General features: G+C 42.2%; 1 protein-coding gene across 1 annotated transcript in view; it reads left to right on the forward strand.

The window, feature by feature from the left end:
- SETD3 (SET domain containing 3, actin histidine methyltransferase) overlaps positions 1–22,464 on the forward strand; it is a 74,351-nt gene that overhangs the window by 46,520 nt on the left and 5,367 nt on the right. The window contains exons 7-11 of the mRNA XM_034767994.1: positions 5,294–5,352; positions 6,288–6,402; positions 11,297–11,371; positions 13,833–13,999; positions 14,844–14,929. Coding sequence (XP_034623885.1) covers positions 5,294–5,352; positions 6,288–6,402; positions 11,297–11,371; positions 13,833–13,999; positions 14,844–14,929 — 502 coding nt within the window. The remainder of the gene's footprint in view (positions 1–5,293; positions 5,353–6,287; positions 6,403–11,296; positions 11,372–13,832; positions 14,000–14,843; positions 14,930–22,464) is intronic.

Here is a 22,464-nt window from a genome sequence, read left to right on the forward strand (position 1 = left end):
ATACAGTTTTGGTCAACCCATCTCAAAAAAGAATTGGAAAGGTACAGAGGTGGGCAACAAAAATTAGTAGGGCTTCGGAACAACTTCTAAAGAAGGAGAGATTAAAAAGATTGGAACTGTTCATCTTTGAAAAGTGTTGACTAGGGATTGGGGTGTACGTGTTATGATTAGACAGCTATAAAATCATGAATGATGTAGAGAAAACAAACGGGGACATGTTATGTATCCCTTCAAGTAACACAAGAACTAGGAGTCACCCAATGAAATTAATAGGCAGCAGGTTTAAAACAAACATAAGAAAGTACTTCTTCACACAATTCACAGTCAACCCGTGGAACTCGTTGCCATGGGATGTTTTGAAGGCCAAAACTAACAACGGGTTAAAAAAAGAATTAGATAGGTTCATGGAGGATAGAACCATCAGTGTCTGTTAGCCACATGGTCAGGTATGGAACCCCTGGGTGTCCCTAGCCTTTGATTGCCAGAAGTTGGAATGGAGATGGATCACTTGAAATTGCCGTGTTCTGTTCATTCCCTCTGAAGCCTCTGGCACTGGCCACTGTCAGAAGACAGGATGCTGGACTAGATGGACCATTTTTCTGACGCAGTATGACTGGCCTTATGCTCTAGTAGTATAAAGTAAATAATTGTTCTTTTTCTGTTGTGCCTGAGAAATAACGTGAAGAAAGGAAAGAACCTTACTTTTACCAGGTTGCACACATATACCGTCTTGATATGTCAGTTGTCCAAGAGGGAAAAAGTGTTTGACAACTTCACCCCTCCCCACCCCCATATCTGGCTGTCAGACTGGCTGCTAGCCGTGGTGATGTTCTTGGTGACTAGAGTAGCACCCTTTCTTTCTCCAGCATGGCTGTAGGCAATCTGGTAGCAACCACTGCTACTTTTTAATACTTCTGTTTATTTTGAGACATCCTCCAACTGTATATAAGCAAATCTTGAAATTTGGAGGAAGGGTTTTTTTTAGGCTGAGCAGTACCGTTTGGAAATAGACACCCAGAAATGTGTATACACCAACCCTTGATTTTGCTGCATTTGGCCACCACCCAGGATGCCAACTCTGACAGTATTTTCCCAAAAAGGTTTACTAACTTTTTGTTTAAATATACAATAGAACCTCAGAGTTATGAACACCTTGGGAATGGAGGTTGTTTGTAACTCTGAACAAAACATGATTCTTTCAAAAGTTTACAACTGAACATTGACTTAATACAGCTTTGAAACTTTGCTATGCAGAAGAAAAATGTGCTTTCCCTTTATTTTTTTTAGTAGTTTACATTTAACACAGTACTGTACTGTATTTTTTTGGTGGTCTCTGCTGCTGCCTGATTGTATACTTGCGGTTCCAAATGAGGTATGTGGTTAACTGGTCAGTTCGTAACTGGTGTTTAGAACTATGAGGTTCTACTGTGTAGGGTTTGTTCCTTTATAATGGCCCTTTCGGTAGAATGTAAGGGCCTGCATTTAAATGAGAATACTCACTTGATGTTCCCGTTTTTAACTAAAAAAAAAAAAAAAATTAAAGCTATTCAAAGCTGTTTTGTATAGACTTGATTAGTTTGAATTAGAGTTCATGTAATGCTGAATGCCATATTTTATAGCTGCTCCCTAAAGATGTGGCTGCCTAAGCTTAAAAAAGCAATATCTGATTTTGTTATATATTAAGTGTTTGTTTAGGTTAAATACATGTCTGTATCTTTTTTGATCAACTTGAAAAATTTGCATGCTATGCAGCAGCCATCTTCTATACTTTATTAAATATCTGTCAATTATAAATATCAAGGTTTTACATTAATGTCAAGATAGTACATCAAAAATTCATGGAATATGTGACTTTTTCCAAGGGTATTTAATACTTAATGCATTTGTGTCATTTTTCTTTCTAGATATATTGACAGGTTTTATTAAGTGTTTGTTAGGGAGATTTCATTTTTACCAAGGGACTATAAAGAGAAGCTGCATGCTAAATCAATTTTTTAATCAGAATATTGTTAATGTTTTTTGTCTTCAAACTCTTATAACCTATCGGCTTAATTTAAATTTCTTGGTATATTTTTAAGTAGCATGTTGAAATAGTTCAGGGCAGAAATCTAATATGGTCAGATATGCTGACTTTAGTGTATTTTAATTTCTTTAAAATAGCTACTAGAATATTGCATTGTGGAAAGTGTTCTTATAAATATGGTAATTACATATTTTTGGTAATTTTATTCTGTCTTGCATCTTTTATTACAAAACCATATTGTTCTTGCCCTTCGTTGTAATTAATCCATATAAAAACATTGGTTACATGCACCTGAACTATTAAGATATAGCAGTCTCTAATTTCTAGAAATTTATAAATGAGGGGATTAATGGAATGTACAGCCTTCACCCTGAGGTCACATGTTCAAATCTGGATTGATGTATGTTGTGACTGAAAGTCGTTACCATCTGATGGCTGTTCAGTAGTCTATCTGAAATGAACTGGTGGTCTCAGTACAGTTCCTTGTTGTCAGATGTCTCCATTACAAAAACTACACCATCAAAATTAACACTAATTTACACTCTTGGAGAGGCCAATGGCTGATTGATCATCGTGTGAACTACCCTCTTGATTTCTAGAGAGATGCTTGCTGTAGGTCATGGTTAAGACGTATTGGCTGATTAATAATTTCTGCCTGTGTAGTATTTGATCTGAGGCTTCATTTAAGAATTTCACTTTAGCGTGCCCAGTCCTAGACCTTTAAAACAAATTTGGATTTCAAAGGAAAAATTAGTAAAAATATTGAGATTCTTACTTTCCTGTTTATATGCCATTGAACTGGTTTTTTTAGTACATTCTAACTACTGATCTGTTGTTGACAATCATTCATCCTGTCAAAAGTGGTTGTTGGGATGAAAAATAAGTATCTTTTGAACACCTAAAGTTTCTTTTGATCTCATGATAAACAGCTGCATACTGCTGGTTTAAGATAGCATCAGTTTACACTAAATATTTCAAATATTAGGATTTCACCATGGTGAATTAGTTTGAACCACCAGTGTCAAGTTGGTAATGCTGGAGGATATTTTCATTTTAATTAGTGTCATGTTTATCCTAACGCCAGCTATTGTGAATTAAGGGAGGAGGGTTTGGAAGGATTTTGACCTTGCCTGGCCATGCTATGATTAATGATCAAATTCAAGAGGAAATAATCTAATAGTTTTGTGCATAGCATTTTGGTGATTCTTCTGCTCCAGTGCCAGTAGGTGGCATCAGTGCCACACTGACAAAGTCTCTCCTGGTGAATATGAACTGTTTAGTCAAAGCTAATATCGATATGACAGTTGGAAAAACTCCATGTCACTTTCCTTAAGCAAAATTGTTTTAATAAAAAAAAAATACAGTAGGAAATACAACTTTGTAAGCATTAGCGATATGAAGACTTATTCCTGGATTAACTGTGTGGATTAAATATAAATGGGAAACAATCAGAAATTTCTTTAGAAATTTCCCTATTCACGGAAAATTTTCTTTAGGATTTCTAGGTAGAGAATGAAGTTTAAAGCTTTGACAGTTATTAGTTTGTAATAGAACTGGCCATAAATGTTCTAGTGGAAATCTTTTAAAATTAAACTGTTATGCTGTTAATTTTTTTTATTTCACTTCTGAATGTTAACTTTCCTGGATGCTTAGTTCATTATGCCAAGGTTTAATCTTTAAACTATTAATATACTGCTAATCAAAATGGAAATTAAGTTGTCATAAAGAAATAGTTTTTTAGAATTGTAATGGAATACATAATTTCAGCTATCTCAGATTCTAGCATGTTCATCTTCTAATTATGGTATAGTTTGGCGGGAGAGAACACCTCCTAAAGAATGATGCTTTTGTGGCTCAATATTTTGTTAGTTGTTTTGTGAGAAAGATACATTGTTTTGTAAAATGTGCTGTTAAGTTTAAACATAGAGTAATTTGCTGTGCAATGTACAACATATATAGATATTAAAATCCTATAGAAATGTGGAAGTTCACACTGAATTCTTAAAATAAAAGCTCAAATTATTAACTTTTTACTTGAAAATCATAAATTTCAGAGTTAATCCATCCAAAGGGTTAACTACAGGGATTGGGGAGAGCAGACACCTGGGACCTAACGCCCAATTGGCAGTCTTTTGTAATGTATAATTTGCCTAAAATTGCGCACTGAGCACAAGCTTTTGTTTTCTAATTGATTTACGGTTTGAGCCACTTTTACCTCATCCCCTACTGTCCTGCACACAGTGCCAGCAAATACATTACAGTGAGAGATGATAAATTACCATGCACTTGTGATGCTAATGCGTCAAGAGTAAAAACTGCATACTACATGGAGCTTCATGTATTAACAGTGTTGCAAGATACAGCCAAGCAAAAATTCATTTGTATCTTAAGAAATAACCATTTGTTCATTTGATTGCTTACTGCAATCTGTCTACAGACTTAATTGAAATGGAAGATTAAAATTATAGTCATATAGCTTTCAATCTGTTAATTGGTATAAAGTTTTAAAGTGGTTGAAAAGTCCAAGTCTTTTTAGAAAATGTATGATAGGCTATTTTAGACAGATTGCATATTGGATACTTCATTTACCAGAAACGAGTAACAGGATTTACCGGTTTAAACAACTTTTTTTAATCACAGTACTTTATTTGCTAATGTCAACTAAGGTATATACCTTTTATATCTAATCTGACAAATAATGTAAGAAAAAATAATTACCCTACTTCTGGATGATTGTCTCTACATATAATTGCTTCACTAAACGTAACTATGCTAGTCACTAAAACTATTTAAATATTTTAATCTATTGAGATTCCTGAAGTGTGGCATAACTGTGAATAAATCCTTTGCGGCTACAAGGAAGGAAAGAAAGACTTAAAATAAATTTGTTCTCCATATGTAAGACGCAGAATTAAGATTCCAGGATAGAAGAGGGGATTGTAGAATTTGCTGAAACCTAATGTTCATTTCTTGTTTAGGTTTCATGAGGTTGATTGTTTTCTACCTTTATGGAGTCAGTCCACCTTAAATTTTTATTTTTATGTGGTGTCTGTGGGTTCCAGTCTTGAAATATGAAGAAACAGATTTATGGCGGCTGCTGGGCACAACAAATTAAGTTGACAGTGATGTATGAGAGCATAATAGCATGATGATCCCTCTGTAGCGCGGCTGGACGCCTCCTGCTTCATTTGGCTCTTGTTAGGATCTGTTAGGCAGCTAAATAATGAAAATTCTGCTGACTGATTTCTGATTTTTTTTTTTTTTCCCCAGACCCATCCTAATGCCAGCAAACTGCCCTTAAAGGATTCTTTCACTTATGATGACTACAGGTTGGTGTGCTGTTTTTTAAAGTGAATCTTGGGATCTTGAAAAGTGAGAAATGCTTCATTAGGAAGCAGGAGGGAAAAACCAACCCTGTTTGTTAAACCATTTAAAACATCAGTGTATGCTGTCCACTGGTACGCTTTTTAAAAACAACAAAGAATAGAGTAAGTGTCCTGTTTCAACAGTCCTATAGAAATTGTTATTAATCTGGGGTAGGAAGAGAAGTTAATTTAGCCAAATGTCACATGACAGCCTGAGATTAGTGTGGTGTTGTCGTTTTTAGGTAACTTTTATTCTGCCGTTTAAGCCTCTTTATTTTTCACAAAAGATTTTACCAGCATATATTACCTCAGAACTGATATTTGGTATGAGACCTGGAAAACTCTTGCTATACATGTGAAGTCTGAGTGCATTTTGAAGGTGTTTTAGGAAGTGGAATCAGTTCAGATAAGAGGGAGCTTGAGTTGAGTTAAAAATGATAAAATATCATGAATAAGAGGAATTCATGAGCTCTCATAGGGATCTTTTAGTCCTTTTGTATTTCTGAGTCATTACTTTGGGATGGTATCTCCACAGATGTTTCCTTCAATGGAAGGGTGGGAGGAAGGTGTCAATTTAAGTGTGAAGTTGACCAAAATGTGAATGATAAAGGTATTCATTTAAAAAGTATTGTACTGGCCAGATTTTTAATACCTCAATTTTCATAATTCTGGATTAGTTGAGTGATAGACTAAAGTACTATACAGGAAATTCTGATACTTCGTGGCATATGGGAAGGGCACACTTTTTAAACTTTTACATAAATGGAGATGTGAATGTTTTCTGTTCTTTGGGGGAAAAGTTTGGAAATGCTCATCTAAACTGTGGATTTCTTTTGGGTTGCAGCTGATCAACTGGCTGTGTTTAAACAATGAAATCTTGAAGTTTTTATTCTTTGCAGATGGGCAGTTTCCTCTGTTATGACACGACAAAACCAGATTCCAACTGAAGATGGTTCCCGAGTTACCTTGGCTCTGATTCCTTTATGGGACATGTGTAATCACATCAATGGTCTGGTAAGGATTTCTTCAATGTGGATAAGAAGCTTTAGAACAAACAGGGATTCCATCTTCCCTGCTGACCCTCAAAAGCAACCATCTTAAAGAAATGACAACTTCTTAAATATCTTGAAATAACTATTTCAATGAGAAAATCCCTCATACTTAAGAGACTTTTATATGTAATTGCAAATCATGCATAGTTTTTTTTCTTTTTCCTTGCACTTTCACAAGTGTGCAGTGTCAAATACTTTCCAGCAAATTTTAATATTTCTAATCTTCACACATACTAAGTTCTGTATCTGATGTTGCTAACAAAGTTTTTCATGAGACTAGATACTTTTGTATTGGGTATATAAAAACAGACTACGATGGAGGTTGTCTCTCAAAGCATCTCTGTCCTGGCTACCACAAGGGAAAGTGGATGGAAATTTGAAACTAAGCAATGCTGCCTGCTCTTAACCATGCCCAAAGAGTTTTGTTATGGAGCCAGCATCGGCAAGAACAAAATCTAGTTCAACAAAACCAGTACATCTGTTAGTACAGCAAAGAAACACTACTTAACACATGCAAAAACACTACTTTAGGGCATATTAAACATTTAAAAGATGGCATGGGTATATAGAAAGTCAGACCTGCTGACGTTTTGGCTTGCCTGAGATTTCCTCCTAGCTCATAGAGGACCAAGTCTTGACTTGATAACAGATTGATCAGTTTTGAACTGATGAAATGAAAATTCACAAGAGAATGGTTTCCCAGTCTTGTTTAGCCAACCACAAAGGTTCTGTATATTTCACGGTTTATACTTTCAAATTATATTGTAAGTAAGTAGGGTGACTTATGTAAACAGCAAATATGACCTATTCATTCTTCCATATTTTAGTAATCTGGTCCCTGTAAGGGAGAGTTGATGTGGATGACAGGTCAGCATGTGTTAGCAGTAGTATTGTCATGAGTGAAGCTTAACTTAAATACTCAATCAGGTTGTAGTAATGATTTGCATTTTTCTGTTGATATTAACAAAAGTTTGGTTTATTAGATCATACAACGGGTTTCTTTATAGAGGATATCACTATGACTGGCTGTATCAATACAGTGGAATTCAGTCCTGGATGATGATTTTTCTCTTTTTTTCTCTACCATTGAAATGGTTATTTATTATGTATGTTTTTCTTTAACCAGTGCCTTTTACAACTGAGTACTTGTTGCAGAATCTGGTAGCTCTCTTACTTTGTTTCAAGGATAGATTTAGTGTTTGACTAGCCTTGAGTATACAACATTTCTTAAACTTCATAAAACAATTTAAAAAGCAAAACTCCTCCTGCAAGGCTTAGATGTAAGTATAGTGCTTACTGTAACTCTCATTGCCCTCTTCTTCCTTGACACTTTTGGAGAGGTTTGTTCATTTTCACATGGATGAATGAGTGCCTTCAAAAGTTGGGATTTAAAAAGAGGGAAGACAAATGACGCTTCTAAGAAAAAAATTAAATTTAGCTAGCCCATATTAAAAGCAAGGTCAAGCAGGTTGTTTTAATTATTTCAAGCTTCTGCTGATATTGGTAAAATATGTTTTTGTTATGCTATTTGGTGAATAGATTTGGTGCAGAGGCAGCTTGTGGACCCAAACTCTGAGAATAAAGTGGAGAGGTCTCTAATCAGTTGTTCATATTACTTATGTTTGAGTAGTTTACTCTGAAGGAAATATATATCAATACATAAACAAGGTAGCTGTAAATTTTAGGAGCTGGATGTTATTGGCTCTATTGAAATAGAAAAGCTCTGTTAGAACTGTTTCTTCTCATTACAATTTACTTAAATTATCAGAAGTAGGAGTAATACCCTCAGATCAGTTTTACTCATCTACCCAGAATGATGCATTATAGTAGGCTTTGGAGGAGCAAGTGGGAGTCTCTTTGCTCTGATTATAGTGCATCCTGATGAAATACATCAAGTGAACACTTGACTCACTGCATGAATGTATGAAAAAGACGGTGTTGCATTCTCCAGTATCTGTTCCAAAGGTAGTGTTGAAATGCCCCTTCGTTCAGTCCCTGTTATAATATGTCCCTATTCTTGCTCTATCCCACAAGTCTTTTTTTTCCACATGCTAAATTATAAAATGCTCTTTGGGTTTGGGATGAATTAGGACCATCCAGCTTTTTCTTGCTTCTGACACTACTAATTAGATCAGCCTGTATCTAAGAACTACGTCAAAATATTTGTCTTCATGCATTTCTCATTGTTATTCTTCAGTGGGATGGTATTTTGATAGTCAAAGGTTGATTACTTGCTATTAGAGCTTTGAATGAATAAACTAAATTATGCCTACTGGGCTGGGGCCATCCTTATCAAATCACTGGCCAAGCAAACTACTACTTCCCCCTACACAACTTGATATTCATGAGCTGGCCTGCTCCAGCAGTGTACCTAAAGGGGGAGACAACTTGTTATCCATCTTCTGGAAAAGGAAGCAACTCCAGTGCTCATTTTCTTACTATTTCCCCTGTCTTTGTTAACTTTGTAAATCATGAGTCTAGCACTATATTGGACTTTGCAGAGCAGCCCATTAGAAGTGGTGTTATTTTTAAAAGTTTGGCAGTCTAGTGAAACACACACTTAACAAATTTGCAGCTCTCTGTAAGACATACCGAATCCTTCTGCCTCCATCTAGGAATCCACAGATGCTTCAAATTCTCTCTCTGAAATCATTTTAGAAGATTTTAAGGTTTTTTTTTCTTTTAATTTGAAAATGGTTTCTTTGAATTTATGAAGCAGCTAAGGAAACTGTTCAAGACATATGAAGCTTTTGAAATAGCATCAAGGATTTCCCTCTGTCACTGGGAGAGGAAATTTTCAGAATGTTGCCACTGAAATTGGATTGCCCGTTTTTAACAGGGATGATTTTTTTGACCATTAGAAAAGATTACCCAGGGGTGTGGTAAATCCTCTAGCACTAAGTCTTTAAATCAAGCTGGCATGTCTTTCTATAAGATGTGCTGTACATCAGCAGCTATTGATCCAATGGAATACAGGGCTGGATGCCTGAATCTCTCATCTCCATATTGATACACATAAAATTCATGTGGCAGGGGTTGGAGCCAAGGGTTTTGGAGTGTGGGAGGGGGCTCTGGACTGGGGCGGGGGGGGAGCTCTCCGGGGGGAGGGGGTCAAGGATGAGGGGTTTGGAATGCAGACTGCCCCAGGGCTATAGTGGGGGAGAGAGCTGGGGGGAGTCCTATCTCCCTGCTGCAGCACCTGAGCAGGGGAGAGAGGCGCCTCGGCCCGCTGCAGCAACTCCGGGGCTGGGGCCACAGGATAGGCGGGGCCGGGGGAGGGGTGCCTTTCCCCCCAGATGCAGCAGGCCCAGGCCGGTTTGGGGCCAGAGGAGGGGCTCCTCTCCCCTCGGACGCAGCAGGTCCAGGGAAGGGCACCTCTCCCCCCGGACACGGTAGGTCCAGGGCTGGGGAAGAGTCATCTGTCCCCACCGCAACGCTGGGCGCCTGTGTAGCACTTAATAGGCTGCTGCATATCCGTGCACCTTAAAAGGAACTTAGGTGACTGTGGCCTGTGTTATGTATCAGATCAAACTGGATGATGTAGGCTACAAAGAAAGTGTATAAAGGACTTGCAAAAGTATCTCAAATTCATGTAATACATTTTTGAGTTGTGGCATCTATGTACAGTGCCATTATATGTGTCCCAGAGGGCTCTGCTTATGGCTGCCATTTTGGATTTGCTGTGTCTGAGAAGAGTTCCCTGTGGTCACTATGAAAGCATTGTTTTGGCTTACAAATGCATGATTGAATATGCAAGCAGAAATTATTAATATGTAAACTGCCAGCCAACCTTTCAAAGTAGCCTAAGGGGCTCTCTCCTCAGACAAAGCAAATCCAAGATGGCAGTCACAGTATAGTACCTGTGTTCAAACATAATCTCTGTAAATGAAAACAAAGTTCTAATGAAGCCACAAGATCTCGAGTGAAAATCTGTGGCTTTTTGCAGTTTGTCCCACAGGTTCACAACCTATTTTTACTACAATGTAGTTGTGTAAACACTAAATTCAGAATACTTGTCACAAAAGTTGTTTCCTGATTGCACAACTTCCTTATGTCTAGCATGGTCTCTGAATCCTTTATGATATAGAGTCCATGTTGAATGTTATTACTCAAGAACATACTAGATTTAACATTTTTAAAAAAACATTTTAGGATGGCTTTACTTATTAATATAAGCATTTTTATTTTCATGATTTTTAAAAGAAATGTATTCAGGGTATGGTAAAGAATCTCCCTTACCTCTCTTCGCCCCCCTGCCCCCACCACCTCCACCATCCCGGTCTGTCTGCTCTCACAGAAAAATCTCTTCAGTATTTGAGAATAATTGCTTAACTTTAGATAAAGGAATTATTTGCAAGTAAATTGGAGTTCTCTGAAGATGGTATCCCTTAAAGATTCCCAGTTATCCACTCCTCTTTCATTGAGAGAGATCGAAAATGCATTGATAGTTGAAGGGTCTGACATAGAATGTAGCACACTCAGTGCAGCGCTCCAGTGTGCCTCACAGGCGTGACTTAAAACTCAAGAACTTTATAATAAGCTACTGGATTTAGCTAGGGACCAGCAACTGTTGGTCTGTGGAGGGTACTTCCCTCAGAGCTTTCCATTTACTTCAGGTAAGTAATTTTCTTCCTTGATTTTCTCTAGTGCAGAGATTTTTAATGCTCCTAACTAAGAAATGATTGCTTAAGATTCATAAAACATTTAGTACCAACTATGTTGCGTCAGGTGAAGGAAAAGCAGCATGTGCAATTACTTTAGATAATATCCATCTCCAATAAAAGGCAGCTTTATGAAAATGGGGAGGAAAGAAATGTAATATGTTAAAGACTCATTACTTTTTTCCCCTTGGGTAGATCACAACTGGCTACAATTTAGAAGATGACCGTTGTGAGTGTGTAGCACTTCAGGATTTTAAGGCTGGAGAACAGGTAATGGCTATTTCGTGACGTTTTATGCAGAAATGTATTGTTCATGCAACTGACTATCTTGATGAAAAGGGTGAAGATTTCACACAAACCTCTGCTTGTCTACTTGATAACTAAACTGTTTTTATTAGCTGCAGAAGAGCCTTGCTAATCTGTAAATATAATCTGCACAAAAAGGGGTCCTCAGTATTTCTCTGTGAAGATTTAATAGCAGAGTGTATAACCAAGGTTTTGTTGTAGTTGGATAATACTTTGTAAAGTATTAATAAAGCTAAATAAATTAAACTACACGTGTCAAAATAATGAACACAATACATTCTCTGTCACACAATCATCTTTGAAAATCTCCACTATAGGAGTTGCATGCTTCCTCCTGAGTAATAACCATTTCATGTATTTAATCACTGGGGAGTGTACTCTGTACAGACAACTGATCTAGAAATTTTAGATGTGGTTGTTAGAGGTCCATACCCAAAACTGCCCTCAGTGCCTCAGTTTCCATCAGCAATAGCAGGCGGTGGAACTCTCCCTCTTGGTTTTGTTCAGTGCTTTTTTCTGTTTGAAATGTCTTGCATAGTTTTTATTTGACTAGTTTATGATAGTCTAGTACTTGTCCAATCAACAGGTAAGAAGAGGTGTTATCAACAACCCAATAGACAAAGACCATTGGTCCAGGAGATATTTGGCCTGTGCTGTGTGCCCCCCCCCCCCCAAACTTTAGTTAGAATGAGAAAGGAACTTGAAAGTAAAGATTAAGACTAATTGGTCCAACCATTAAAATAAAAAGACCATGACTCTAAAGTTTTGCCTACGTGAGAAAAAGTACCTGTTGCTGAAAACAGGTACCGATGGAATGGTGTTGAGCACAGTTCAGCTGCAAATGTAGCCTTGGATCCTAGTTGTTCACTGATCCAAGGACAAACTAAACCATGTTCAGCACCAGTCCAGGGTAACGTAGACAAGACATGCATCAAGTCCCATGGTGTATTCTGAAGATATGAGTGGAAAGATGCTGACCTCACATCTTTCACATCCAGTCTATTAAGAAATATGTATTAAATTGTTAAAAAGTAGTATTTCTCTAAAGAGGAGAAGCATCTGTCTTCTAAATTGAGCTGATTGAGATAGTGTACAAACAGTTTGTGCATGGAGTTTCCTTGACTGGCAGGGGCTTGGATCCTGTGTTCAGATACTTCGTTTGTTGGGGATACTTTTGGTTCCCAGGCAGGTTCCTTGCACTCATCCTATGAGTGCAGGATTTGAACTCTTTAGTTCTATTTTCTCCTTGGATTACAACCTTTGTACTCAAAAGAATGTTTAACAGATATGTCCCTTTCTTCTTATCCTTCAGCTTTTTCTAAAAGATATGCTGTAGTTGGATTTGAAGTAGGAATTAGTACAGGGAAATCCTATGACCTGTGTTATGCAAGAGGTCAGACTAGATGATCACTTCTGGCTTTAAAATCTATGAATGTATTAATCGTATCTAAGGCTTGCCTAGGTCTGTGTCTTATATCTATATATCAAAGAACTATCATTCATAGAATCATTGCCTTTATAATGCAAGCTTATTTAAGAATCTAAATCATTAGCAGGCTTCCATGGATAGATAGATATACTTTTTTAAAAGATGAACTCAAGATCATTTAAGGATCTATAACTAGAACATTGTTTTTATTTCTGAAGGCAATGATTGTATTGGATCTGCGTAGAAGATAAATGTCTTATTTCTGTTGACAATTCCATTATCAAAAAAGGGTTCTTGTGGCTCAGAATGCAACAGCTATTGCTGTGACTTGCTGTGACAAGATCTTTATGCAGCCAAATGCTAGCTGAAAAATTGCAACATGAACTTGTAGTGATTTTTTTCTTTAAATTCTCAGTTCTTTTAAAACACTTGTTGCAGTGTATGCTGTTTCATCTAGCATTTTAAATTGTAAGCTGTAAGAGGCAGGAAACATGTCTACATTTGTATGGCACCTAGAACAAAAAACATTACTATATATAAACATGGAGTATATTTTTTGTAAGCGAGAGGACGATGGTAAATAAATAATCTTGAAGTACAAATTTGATTTAGAAAAAGTTTGGGGAAATGGGGATAATATAGAAAGCATCAGCTGAATACCTATAAGATGTCTTTGTATGATATTAAATATCCTTAACACTATAGCAGTTATCTCCCCTACCATGCAGGGTATAAAATAACAGGCCCATCTCAATATATGGAAATTGTGAACACATTTCACAACGTCCTTGAAGTCTTATAGCAACACTGTATGGTATTTTGAATCATTAAATGAAAATAAACATGCATTTTAGTTTTATAACCACATAAGTATTGTATTTCATGACAATTATAACTTTTTTCAGTAAATTTTCCACTTATGTCAGTTTTGTGAGTTAATCTTAAGCTTCCCCTTCCCCCACCCCCTCCCCTTCACTTCTCTTTCCATCCTTCTAGATTTACATTTTTTATGGCACTCGGTCGAATGCTGAATTTGTGATCCACAGTGGTTTTTTCTTTGATAATAATTCACATGACAGAGTGAAAATAAAGCTTGGAGTGAGTAAAAGTGACAGGCTGTATGCTATGAAGGCAGAGGTCTTAGCTCGTGCCGGCATTCCAACGTAAGTAAAACAGAATGAACTGAGTGTTTTCTTTCATGCTTAAAATATTTCAAAATGTATTCAGTCCAGTAGCGCATTATTAAAATTGCTCTGCAATAGTTTGCTTAGTCCTAATATCTTGTCTGTTTATATAGCAAATGAAATACATTGTGATAATGAAGTTTAGTGCACTACTCAGATCTAAATAATCTAGTTTGGAGTGTATACAAGGAAGAATTAGATTTTCTTTAGTAAGTGCTTGGGTAAAAATAGTGAAAGAGTTAAATGTGAACCAATATGTGGCTTTCATTTCTTCCCTATCCCTTCTCAAAATGTCCTGCAATGCTCAATTTGTTATCTATAGTGGTTTCAACTATTTTTCCTTAGAAGAAACTGCTGTTAGTTAAGGCTATAGTATGGTGGGCAGCAATCATGAAACATTGTTTTTTCAAGGGGAAAGGAACCATCCTAATGGAAACTATTATCCGGACCTTTCTGTTGTTGAATATGTCAATAATTGATGGCTTCAATATCTGTCATTAATCATAATACTGCTGTTAACATTTTGAAATCAGCACTTAAGCTGAGATTATTCTTATATATATTACTCATCTGGCTACTAAAATCAAGCATGAATTTATTATTAAAAGCATATAAAAAGTCATTTTAAGTGTAAAATTGCCTGTCGATTGGAGAAGTGATTGTTCTTTTTCTGGGACAGGTTGGAGAAGTTTCTTCAGTTCAGACTCAGAAATTGGTGTGACCTCATATTTTTTCAGAATCTAATAATGTGGCATCTGAGTATGCATTAAAGGTTTCATGTTGAAGCTACCACAGTCTAATTTGCATTCATTTTTTTTGTCAGCTCCAGTGTTTTTGCCTTGCACTCCACTGAGCCTCCAATCTCTGCTCAGCTTCTGGCTTTCCTTCGAGTGTTTTGTATGAGTGAAGGTAAAACATTCACAAATATTCTTATTGATGGAGGTTTTTTAAAGTGAGAAGATAAGAGATGTTCATATGAAACAAAACTAGAAAACTTTAAAATGAATGTTTTAAGGGGAAAATTGAAAAGGGATTGAGAACACGGTCCTCTTCTGCATCATTCTTAAATTAATAGATCATTAGTGGACATTGAGTTTTCTAAAAGTATGTAAAATTGCATCAGTCCACGTTCTTGGGTCATGTGGTATTAAGAGTGTGCTGACGGCTTGAGAATTTTGGGGGACTTTCTCCTCCAAGCAGCAGGTGTGGTGAATGTTCTAATTTTGAAGGATACCATATAGTACATCATCACTGCCTTTTTTCCCACTTGTGATTTGCAATAGATTACTTTTGCTCTCCAGTCTTATTTATTCATAGGCTAAAAAATGGCCCACAATGCAAGGTCATATGAGTCCAAAAGTTTGCTGCATGCTTATAGTGACAGCATTTCAGTCAGCCTTTACCACCAGATTCTTCTGGGAATGGAACTGGAAAATACTGCACTATAGCAGAAATCCAAGACACTCCTCAGAGTTGGCAGTTTGCACATTTAAATCAACATTTTTGGTTATTCATAATCTATAATCAACTTGTCTTGTGAAGTAAACGATCAGAGCCTAACTTTCAAATATGCTTGTGTGCAGTGGCACCAGGAAAAATGTATGCACCGTTATTAACTGTGCACTAATTTGTGCATGTAATAACTTCATTGGTGGATACAATCACAACTGTTTGCTAATTAGGCACAATTATGTACCTAACCTTGCATATGCTGTTGCACTTGCATTTATGAAAATAATCCAAAAACCTGGTTTTGGAGGTCATAGGTAAGAACCATTTGTTTCACAGCAGGGAGAGTAACCACATACAGTAGGGTTGCTCTGCAGCTTTAAGTTGCTATGTACCTAGATGCCAGTAGGTACACTAGAGACATGTTAAGTTTTATGTATATACTATATTGTATTTTATTTACTTTTGTTCAACTAAGAAGACATGCATTAAATGTATTAATAACTTCACAACCTTGTGTTCCTGTCTCATTGGATTTTTTTTTAAAAGAAACCTTTATTTTTTTTAGGGGATATTGATAAAGGGGGCTCTGTGGTATTAAATAAAGTGATTTGTGTCACCACATCCCTAACTCATCCTCTACCTTCCCCATACTCCAACAGCCCCTCCTGTGAAATTAAAAAGTATGCAAATTAGATAGCTTTGTCCCATTATCAATTGCATTAGTTTCATGGATAGTGAATTATTTATATGTCTCCCACCAAATATATCTATTTACTAGTTCATAGTTGGGTGAAGGCCTTTTTCATTTCATGTCACTTTATCATATAATGGTCTTATAATATTTTGAGGGTTGTAGGAATGGATTGCAGGATTTCTGATATGTCAGAGGTGTTAACCTTTGTACAGTTAAACTGATACTTCATAAACTATACATATACATCTGCATTATTACCTGTGTTCTCATGACACATGAGATTTTTAACTAGTTTATATTGCCAAAGACTGCAAGTTCTTCTTCGAGTGCTTGCTCATATCCATTCCATTAGGTGTGCGCGCGCCGCGTGCACGATCGTCGGAAGATTTTCTACCCTAGCAACACCGGCGGGTCGGCTGTGGAGCCCCCTAGAGTGGCGCCTTCATGGCGCTGAATATATACCCCAGCCGACCCGGCGCCCCCTCAGTTCCTTCTTACCGCCCCTGACGGTCGTTGGAACTGTGGAGCGCGGCATAGCTGTCCTCCACTCTCCCTAGCTTTGTTCTTGTTCATAGTTGTAGTTATAGTTATAGTTCTAAAGTTGTAGTTAAATAGTTAGTAGTTTCAAGTTGTTTTAGTTGTTATAATAGTCCAGGGGACTAAGGGGGTCGTCTCCCCCTTTCTCCCCCGGCCGCGGGCTCGGGCTCATGCCCAAAGCTCCCGGCTTCAAGCAGTGCGCCTCCTGCGCTAAACCTATGCCCACGAGCGACCCGCACGACTCCTGTCTGAAGTGCCTGGGAGAGTCCCATCAAACAGATAAGTGCAAGATCTGTAAGGCCTTCAGACCCAGGACCAAGAAGGAGCGGGACTTTCGGCTCCGGCAACTCTTGATGGAAGCGGCACTTAGTCCAGACGCTCCATCTACAAGTCAGGCCCCGGCACCCAGCGCCTCGGTGCGCAGTGCTCCAGCGGCACCGGCCACGACGACCACGCGAGTGGTGTCGGACAAGCCGCCCCGGCACAGGACCTCGTCGGCACCGCAAGCGCAGCAAGTGCCTCGACGCCGGTCATTATCCCCGGGGCATAAAAAAGCCCATAAGACGGGGACCTCCGCGCCGAAGACGCCGGCTCCCCCAGTGCCGGGGGTAGAGCCGCGTCCGCCGGTGGAGCACCGGAAACAGGTGCCTCCAGCACCGTCGACTCCGGCACCGAGGCCGTCGAGTCCGGTGCAGATAGCGTCTCCACCGAGGCCGGCGGTGATACAATGCCTCCCGTCGACTCCAGAGACCTTCACGGCGGCGAGAGACTTAATAGCTCTCACGGAGCCGGCACCGCCTCAACCACCGGCACCGACGGCACCGTTAACTCGCCCGGTCCAGTCGAGAGGGAAACCTGCACTAATCCGCCCTCCATCACAAGGGCTGGAACCTCGGCACCGATCCAGGTCCCGAAGCAGGTCCCCACGCCGCTCGCAGTCCCGGCACCGAATATCGCCTCGGCACCGGTCGTACTCGCGGCCAAGATCTTCTTCGAGACAACGCTCTACGTCTCGGCGCCGCTATGATCGTCGGCACCGATCGACGTCGAGACGTAGTTCTCGGCACCGCTATGGCCGACGCTCGACGTCGAGAGGCCGCTCCCGGCACCGGGCATACTCCAGGTCCTCGTCGAGGTCCAGATCTGACTCCCGGCACCGACGAGGTCATCGGCACCGATCGCGGTCCCGGCACCGATCGCCGGCACCGCGTAGAGATAGATCTCCGGACCGGCACCGTGCGGCACCGCAGACCGCGGGAATCGCCTCGACGCTCTCGGCACCGCCGTGGCCATCGAGATCGGTATCCCACTCATCGGAGGACCTCTCGAGATCGGCATATCCCCCTCAAGGGCAAGCCGAGGAACAGGACTTGGGCCATTGGCGGGAGATGGCAGAGGACCATTCTCATGACCCATCTCATTGGTCATTCTGGACCCCGTGGGCGTACCATCAGGAGCAAGGGGCTCCAATACCCTCGACCTCTCGCTCGGGTCATTCCGTTAGAAGGGCCCCGGAGTCCACAATCTCTCGGCCTCCGCCAGGGGACATGGAGGCTTCCGTGTCCGTACCGCCTGACGCCCTGGACCCAGGCGCAGGTGACGCTCCGGCCCAGGAACAGGAAGACCAGGACCAGCCCTTGGATCCCGTTCCACCGGAGGCATCTTCCTCTTCTTCGCCGGACGAGGCAGTGGCGGGCACATCGTGCACGGGCCCACCTCCAATAGATCTTCGGGCTCACCAGGATCTTCTGCGCAGGATGGCCCGTAATATGGACCTGCAGGCGGAGGAGGTAGTGGAGGTGCACGACCCGATAGTGAATATCCTCGGAGCGGATGCCCCATCGAGGGTAGCGTTACCCCTGATCCGCACGATACAAAACAATGCGGATACGATATGGCAAACTCCTGCCTCTATCCCACCCACAGCGAGAGGGGTGGAACGGAAATACTTTGTCCCGTCGAAGGACTACGGGTACTTGTATACCCACCCACAACCGTGTTCACTGGTGGTGGCATCAGTGAACGCACGAGAGCGCCACGGCCAGCAGGCTGCAGCGCCAAAATCAAAAGAGGCCAAACGGCTCGATTTGTTTGGCCGTAAGGTTTATTCAGCCGGAGGGCTGCAACTTAGAGCGGCAAACCAACAGGCACTGCTGAGCCGCTACAATTTTAACTCCTGGAACTCCATGGGGAAGTTTAAGGAGTTGATTCCCCAGGAGTCCAGGGAAGAGTTTGGAGCCATGGTAGAGGAGGGTAAGAAGGTGGCTCGAACCTCCTTGCAGGCCTCCTTGGACATAGCAGACTCGGCTGCGAGGACCATGGCTTCGGGTATCGCTATGCGGAGGATCTCCTGGCTTCAAGTTTCGGGTTTGCCTCCGGAGCTGCAGCAAACCCTACAAGATTTGCCCTTTGAGGGACATGGTTTGTTCTCAGACAAGACGGACTCTCGCCTGCAGAGCCTCAAGGACTCGAGAACAATCATGCGCTCCCTGGGGATGCATGTTGTGGGCCCTCAGCGCAGACCATTTAGGCCGCAGCCTCAGCGCTTCTACCCCCCCCGCCTCGTCAGAGACAAGACTCGGTCCGGAGGCGAGGGCGAGGTGGTAGGAGACGGTGGACTGGCCCTCAACCCGGCCAGAACCAGGGGCCACCTAGACCACCTTCAGGCCCCAGACAAAACTTTTGAAGGTGCGGTCGAGGACGGTGCACCAGTCATCCCCCAGGATTCAGCCCCCTCCTTTCGGGATCGTCTCTCCCACTTCCACCATGCTTGGTCCCTTATAACTTCGGACCGTTGGGTCCTCCGCACGGTGGAAGAGGGATACGCTATCCAGTTTTCTTCTATCCCCCCCTCCCACCCCCCCTCCCCGTCCCTCTTCAGGGACCCTTCTCACGAGCAACTTCTTATACAGGAGGTCTCTACGCTCCTGGCCATGGGGGCCATAGAGGAGGTTCCGATAGAGTTAAAGGGCAGGGGATTTTACTCCCGTTATTTCCTGATCCCCAAGTCCAAAGGAGGTCTACGGCCCATCTTGGACTTGCGCGGACTCAACAAATTCGTAGTAAAGTTGAAGTTCCGCATGGTCTCTTTGGGGGCCATTATCCCTTCCCTCGATCCTGGAGACTGGTTCGCCGCCCTCGACATGAAAGACGCATACTTTCACATCTCAATTTACCCACCTCACAGACGCTTCCTGCGATTCGTGGTAAACACGGTGCACTACCAATTTGCAGTCCTTCCCTTCGGCCTATCCTCGGCCCCAAGAGTGTTCACGAAATGTATGGCTGTCGTGGCAGCGTACCTTCGTCGGCAAGGGATACAGGTGTTCCCGTACCTAGACGACTGGCTGGTGCGCGGTCGCACCAAGGAGCAAGTTCAAGCTCACGTCCACAGAATAGTGCACACATTCAACGAGTTGGGCATCCTACTCAACAAAGACAAATCCACTCTAGAACCTACCCAGAGAATAGAATTCATCGGCGCAGTTCTAGACTCCAGACGTGCACAAGCCATCCTGCCAGACAACCGCTTTGGCACCATCACGAACCTCATTCAAGGGCTCAAGGCCTTCCCAACTACCACGGTGAGGTCGTGCCTTACCCTGCTGGGTCACATGGCTTCATGCACGCACGTAACCAGGCATGCCAGACTTCGGCTTCGCCCACTTCAAACCTGGGTGTCATCAATATACCGTCCACATCGGGACACCCTGAACATGGTGGTCACGGTCCCGAACTCGATCCTGGCCTCCCTCACCTGGTGGCTAGATCACAATGTGGTCTGCGAGGGGATGCCATTTCACGCCCCACAACCCTCTCTGCACCTGGTCACAGACGCGTCATCTCTGGGTTGGGGCGCCCATCTCAACGAACACCATACCCAAGGCCTGTGGACTGCATCCCAGTTAGCCCTGCACATCAATGTTCGGGAACTGATGGCGGTGCGCCTGGCGTGCCAGGCATTCCTCAATCTCCTACGTGGCCGCTGTGTGTTAGTTCTCATCGACAACACCACGGCCATGTTTTACATCAACAAGCAAGGAGGAGCACGTTCGTCAATTCTATGCCAAGAGGCCATTCGCCTGTGGGACTTCTGCATCGCCCACTCAATCCATCTCACGGCATCGTTCCTCCCTGGAGTCCAGAACACTCTAGCGGACCGACTCAGCAGGTCCTTCCAGACGCACGAGTGGTCTATCCGTCCGGACATCATACATTCCATCTTCCAGAGGTGGGGGTTTCCCCAGATAGACCTGTTTGCATCTCGAGACAACAGAAAGTGCCACGTGTTCTGCTCCCTACAAGGTCGAGCTCCGGGCTCCCTCTCGGATGCGTTTCTCCTTCCCTGGAAAGACCACCTGTTTTATGCCTTCCCTCCGTTTCCTCTGGTCCACAAGGTACTGCTCAAATTGCGCAGAGACCAGGCACAGGTAATTCTGATCGCTCCAGCGTGGCCGAGACAACATTGGTACACCACACTGTTGGAACTCTCGGTTCAGACACCGATCCCGCTTCCATTATGTCCGGATCTCATATCTCAGGACCACGGTCGGCTGCGTCACCCCGACCTGCAATCACTCCACCTCACGGCGTGGCTGCTCCATGGTTCACCCAGGCAGAGCAGCAATGCTCGCACTCTGTCCAACAGATTCTGCTGAGCAGTAGGAAGCCCTCAACACGCACCACGTACCTGGCCAAGTGGAAGCGGTTCTCCTGTTGGTGCGAACAACGAGCCACGTCCCCGTTGCAGGCACCCATTCCTCTCATATTGGAATATCTCCTCTCCCTAAAACTGCAAGGGTTGGCGATATCTTCAATCAGAGTTCACCTGGCTGCTATATCAGCCTTTCACCCCGGGGAACTCGCGTCCTCGGTATTCTCTAACCCGATGGTCGTTAGATTCCTCAAGGGCTTAGACCGGACGTACCCACAACAGCGTCAGCCCGTCCCGACGTGGGACCTTAATCTGGTCCTCTCCAAACTCACAGGTCCTCCATTCGAACCACTAGCCACCTGTTCACTTTTGTACCTGTCCTGGAAGACAGCCTTCCTCGTAGCCATCACCTCAGCAAGGCGAGTTTCTGAACTCAGGGCACTTACATCCGAGCCCCCTTATACAGTTTTCCATAAGGATAAAGTGCAGCTTCGTCCACATCCTGCCTTTCTCCCTAAGGTGGTTTCTCCATTTCATATCAACCAGGACATATTTCTCCCGGTCTTTTATCCCAAACCACATGCCACTCGCCAGGATCAACGTTTGCATTCCCTGGACGTAAGAAGGGCCCTGGCCTTCTATATTGACCGCACAAAGCACTTTAGAAAGACGACGCAACTCTTCGTTGCAGTGGCCGACCGAATGAAAGGCTCACCGGTCTCCTCACAACGCCTATCCTCCTGGATTACGTCTTGCATCCGGACTTGCTATGACCTGGCAGGTGTCTCAGCACCGCACCTCACCGCTCACTCCACGAGGGCCCAAGCCTCCTCGACTGCTTTCCTGGCACATGTTCCGATCCAGGACATTTGTAGAGCGGCGGTTTGGTCATCAGTCCACACGTTTACAGCTCACTATGCACTAGTGCAGCAGTCCAGGGACGATGCTGCCTTCGGATCAGCGGTTTTGCACACAGCAATGTCTCACTCCGACCCCACCACCTAAGTTGGGCTTGGGAGTCACCTAATGGAATGGATATGAGCAAGCACTCGAAGAAGAAAAGACGGTTACTCACCGTTGTAACTGTTGTTCTTCGAGATGTGTTGC

This window comes from Trachemys scripta, chromosome 4 (assembly GCF_013100865.1).
Source record: "Trachemys scripta elegans isolate TJP31775 chromosome 4, CAS_Tse_1.0, whole genome shotgun sequence".
Taxonomy (NCBI): domain Eukaryota; kingdom Metazoa; phylum Chordata; order Testudines; family Emydidae; genus Trachemys; species Trachemys scripta.